This window comes from Sinocyclocheilus rhinocerous, unplaced genomic scaffold (genome assembly GCF_001515625.1).
Source record: "Sinocyclocheilus rhinocerous isolate Xijiao unplaced genomic scaffold, SAMN03320098_v1.1 scaffold457, whole genome shotgun sequence".
In the NCBI taxonomy this organism is placed as follows: domain Eukaryota; kingdom Metazoa; phylum Chordata; class Actinopteri; order Cypriniformes; family Cyprinidae; genus Sinocyclocheilus; species Sinocyclocheilus rhinocerous.
This window is the reverse complement of record NW_015661996.1, coordinates 9,344-14,071: the sequence shown is the minus strand read 5'-3', so window position 1 is coordinate 14,071 and position 4,728 is coordinate 9,344. Positions and strand designations below refer to the sequence as shown.

The 4,728-nt window shown below is 40.4% G+C and overlaps 1 protein-coding gene across 2 annotated transcripts in view; it reads left to right on the top strand.

Moving 5' to 3' along the window:
* LOC107727162 (squamous cell carcinoma antigen recognized by T-cells 3-like) overlaps positions 1–4,728 on the top strand; it is an 11,622-nt gene that overhangs the window by 2,232 nt on the left and 4,662 nt on the right. For both annotated transcript variants that reach the window (XM_016536950.1, XM_016536949.1), the window contains exons 2-5: positions 2,075–2,201; positions 2,700–2,804; positions 3,042–3,226; positions 3,442–3,547. In XM_016536950.1, the coding sequence (XP_016392436.1) occupies positions 2,075–2,201; positions 2,700–2,804; positions 3,042–3,226; positions 3,442–3,547 (523 nt within the window). The remainder of the gene's footprint in view (positions 1–2,074; positions 2,202–2,699; positions 2,805–3,041; positions 3,227–3,441; positions 3,548–4,728) is intronic.

The window sequence follows — 4,728 nt, the reverse complement described above, 5'->3', positions numbered from 1 at the left end:
GTGTGTATGACATGATGATAGTTTTACTCAAATGAAACGGTCAAATGCTGATGAAGTGACTCTTGGAGCAGTTCTGGAGAATGTTGTTCATGTATTTATGTCCTCATTTAGTGAGACTGCAGGTGCTAAAATCACCGCAAGAGTCACGCGTGCTTTAGTACAAGTGGTAAACAAAACCGCACGTCTGCGCCATTCATTAACACAGAGACACGCAGAATTCATATTTAAATAGTCGTTTTGTGGCTTAATATGTACAAATACTTGTGGGAGTGGGAGTGTGCTCTCTTGTGTGTGCGCGCACGTGTGTGTGCGCACGCGCATCCGGGCGGAACTCCGCTGTGCGCGATACAGAGAGCGGGACCATAACTAGAGACCGAAATTACATGCCGTCGTGTAAATAAGATAAATAACGTAAGGCTATTTAGTTTGTTTAATAAAAGAACAAGGTATAGACCTGTTCTATCGGAAAGGTAACTTTAAATGACTTCTGTTGTGATCTGGCGCTATAGAGAAAATATAATTAAATAAAATTAACTTGACCTTCAAGGGGGGCGGGGAGTGCCGTTGGGGGGGTGAGCTGCCCCCCCTAATATAATGGCATGGGAAACACTGCAGTGTAAGTCACTTTGGATAAAAGCTTCTGGCTAATGCATTAAGGTAGATGTAAAACTTGGATAAGCTGGTCTTCAGTTAGTTTCCTAGCCAGAATGTTAAACTTGGACTTTTAAAAAGGCCTTTATCATGCTGTAATAACAGAAATGACCAAGTAGGGCTGTCAAAAAAAACATTCTAATTTTGAATATTCGTCAAATAAAAAAAAAAATCCACATTCGAATGCAAAAACGTTGCATTCGAATTTAAGGTCTGCGTCAGCCGTCAGGCAGCCTTATTAGTGGCGCATGAGATGCGATGACGATGTATGTGTCATTGATTGCATTTGAATGTTTTTGTTAGCAATGCTTTTGTTAGCCTATCCAGTTGAACCCACTAGATGCGGCGCTGCTACGTTGTTCATTCATATATTGCGGAAAACAAGAGCATCAGTGTGGAGAAGATGTTGTTTACTTCAAAACTGAAACCAAGCTGTTCACACAGAACGCATATTTATCACATTTTCTAAAGAGACATCTATCAGCGTTGCACTCGTGTCTCGCAGAGAGCGGCATGTTTAGAAAGCCATGTAAAATTAATGCAAGTTCAACTTTGAAAAAACATCTCTAAAGACGTTATGGCGGTTTTTCCCCATCCCACTGTATCTAATTTTTTAAAGGGGTCATATGATGCTGCTAAAAAGAACATTATTTTGTGTATTTGGTGTAATGAAATGTGTTTATGCGGTTTAAAGTTCAAAAAACACATTATTTTCCACATACTGTACATTATTGTTTCTCCTCTATGCCCCGCCTTTTTGAAACGCGTCGATTTTTACAAAGCTCATCATTCTGAAAAGCGAGGTGTGCTCTGATTGGCCAGCTATCCAGTGCGTTGAACTGTTCTGGAACAGTGTTGTAAATACAACTTAACCACTGATTTGTAGTCGTGTCCTCTTTTGGAAGACCAAACAAAGTAGTTTCGCGTGTTAGAACGAGCCATTTTAGGTAGGCGTGGTTAACTCTTAACTTTTATAAAGAATATCTCTTTGGTTTTGAGACTTTAGTGTTTGCAACTTTACAGATCTTCTTTATGCACCAAGAGCTTGTAACACTCCAAAGAGAAAGGAAAAATTGAAATCGCATCATATGACCCCTTTAAAATGAACTGCAATTACGTTTGTAAAGAATCTGTACTGATGAAGTAATGCAGTTTAGAAGGCAAAAGATTTAGTTCATACCTTTCATACTTCTCGAAGCATTGCAATCATATGATATTTTTCTTGTATGCTTCATGATTTAGATTTTTCTTTGCGTAGTGTAATCTCACGTTGACATATTGATGCTGAATGTGTTTAGCATGTTTATACTTTATTAGGTCGACTTGTGCAAAATACTTGAATCAATTCAGTTGGAACATTTTGTAAATACAAAATGAGTGTTATAATGCTAATGTCAACACCCCCCATGTGCCATTTCTACAGCTGTCAATCAATGCATTTGACTACAACTGCCATGTAGACCTAATCAAACTCCTGCAGCAAGAAGGGAAGCTTCACAGACTGCGCAAGGCCAGGCAGAAGATGAGCGAACTCTTTCCTCTGACTGAAGGTGGGGCATCCTTATTTTGTTTCTGTTCTTTGTTCTCTTTGTGCGTTAGCCAGATTTTTCTCTGACATTTGCAACAGAGAGACTGGAGCATATTATATAATGTGAAAGAACAACAAGTGCTTTTAGAGTCCAGGCTATTTTTTGATTCGTTCTTGAGGTTTGAGTACTCCTCGCTCTCCAGGAATGATGATCTCCAGGAACAGGACATTCTGCATCAGCCCTGCAGGAAACAATTTGAATTGGGATGATGATTCTAATGAATTTACTGGACATGATAATAGGTGATAATCTTTATACTGCGCTGGACTGCAATAGCAGGAAAAAAATGCTATTAGAAAATGAGTTTGTTGCTTATGATGAATATTAAAAAAAACATAAGCAAAAATATGTAATCTTTGAAAGTGCATGTATTTAATATGTAAAGGAGTGTTAAGATTTTATGATGTGGAGATATGGGTATTGTGTTACTGTGTTTGACTGATTTGTTTGTTGGAACAGAGATTTGGCTGGACTGGCTGAAAGATGAAATCCGCCTGACAGAAGACGAATCAGACCGTGAGAAAGTCTACGAGCTGTTTGAGAGGGCTGTCAAGGATTATGTGTGTAAGTGTGGCTTAATTGTATTCATATTCTTCGGTTCTTTGAAACTGGTCAAATTTTGTATTGTTTTCTAAATGTAATAATAGATCAAGTGTATGAGCTATCTGTAAAACACTAATTCTGTTACCACCTATAATGTGATAAATAACATGTAATTGTTGCTTAATTGTAAGATGGATTGTTTTGAGGTAAACCTGTGTTGGGGAATTAAAAAAGAGATACTGGTAAACCCATCCACAGGTCCAGAGATCTGGTTGGAATATGTACAGTACTCCATCGGGGGAATGGGAGCCCAGGGAGGCATTGAGCGCGTTCGCTCCATCTTTGAGAGGGCGCTGACTGCAGTGGGTTTACACATGACTAAAGGAGCTTCAATCTGGGAGGCCTACAGGGAGTTTGAGATTGTTATTCTCTCCACAGTCCAGGTATTTACTCTGGGTTCCTACTCAGATTTATTGCAGAATATCAGCATGGCATTAAATTGCTATGAAAATAGCCGACCTAAAATACTGTTTATTTAATATTACATGAATAGTAATGAGAAGAAGGACTTTGGATGTTAAATAAATCTTTTAAATGATTGGTGACAGTGTTTTGTTTTGTCGTGTATAGGTGTTTTAACCCCTTCTCTGTTTTCCAGCCTCCTCCTGGCAGCATTCCATCACAGGAGCAGCAGGAGCTGCTGAATGCCCAGCTTGAACGCATACACACACTCTTCAGACGACAGCTAGCTGTACCTCTGATGGGTGAGAGCCACTCTGTTTCTCTCCTCTCGCTCCTTCTGTCCCCCACTTTCCCATTTTTTCTTTTCTCTTTTCAGTGTTGGAATAAATAATCGGAAAAATTTGTCCACAGACAGAAAGGGTCGGGAGAATGGATGCCAAAAGAATTTAGACTATGACTGTAAGATTGCGAAATTTGGCAGAAATAAAATAAACTGAGAACAACATGTCTAGACCAAACTGAGATCTGGTGAAATGGGATTGATTAAGACTTAACTTACAAATAATATTGATTGTTGCATGTGGTTTCCTTTCATGTGCATTTCTGAAAGCCAAGTAATGTCGGTCCTGTCAGGTAGACACCAGCGCTGCCAGACACTAGCGCTGCCAGACACTGGAGCACAGGCTGGGGACAAGAGAGCCAGGAGCAGCCTGCAGATAGCCAGATGGTCTGGTTTTGTGAGCAGGGTTTTTTTTCCGCTTCTCTCTTGCCGGCTGCTTTTGGCACCGAAGATGCAGAGGAGAATGCTCTGATCACATCCCACTCAGCTAAGAGAGCCATATCGCAGATTAGGTTTTCGTACAGCATGGCTTTCTTTGTCAGAAAATTGCCTTGTAGTGATGACATAGGTGAGAAATGCAGTAGTATCAGAAAGACTATTATTCTAAGCATCTTTGAAACAGAGCAGACTAGGGCTGTGCGATTAATCGTAATCGTCATAAAATCGCGATTTGAGCATGCGCGATTTCGAAATCGCTTTACAGCACGATTTTCCGCTCCCTCGACCTCCCGTAGTATGCTATCCGAACCAATCAGAATGCAGCGCACCTAAATGGAGCACGAGAACAGAACAGACCGGGCGGGTATTAGGGTTGTGACGGTGAGGAAATTTTCCCACCGGTTAATCGACGTGTGACAACACCGGTAATACCGGTATCACCGCGGGGGCGGGGCGTTCCCTCTTTTCCTCGCTTTCCTTCGCTTTTAAATAGCTTGTAAAAGCGGCGTGCCATTTTACTTTCACTTTAAAATAGCGGCAATTCGGAGTAAAGCAATTGTTAATTTTTAGTTTGTTTGAATTTTCCCTCTTTTCCTCGCTTTCCTTCGCTTTTAAATAGCTTAAAAATGCCGTGCGCATTTTACTTTCACTTTTGAATTAGCGGCAGTTAGGCGTCAATTGCTTGAATGCAACAACAAAATACAA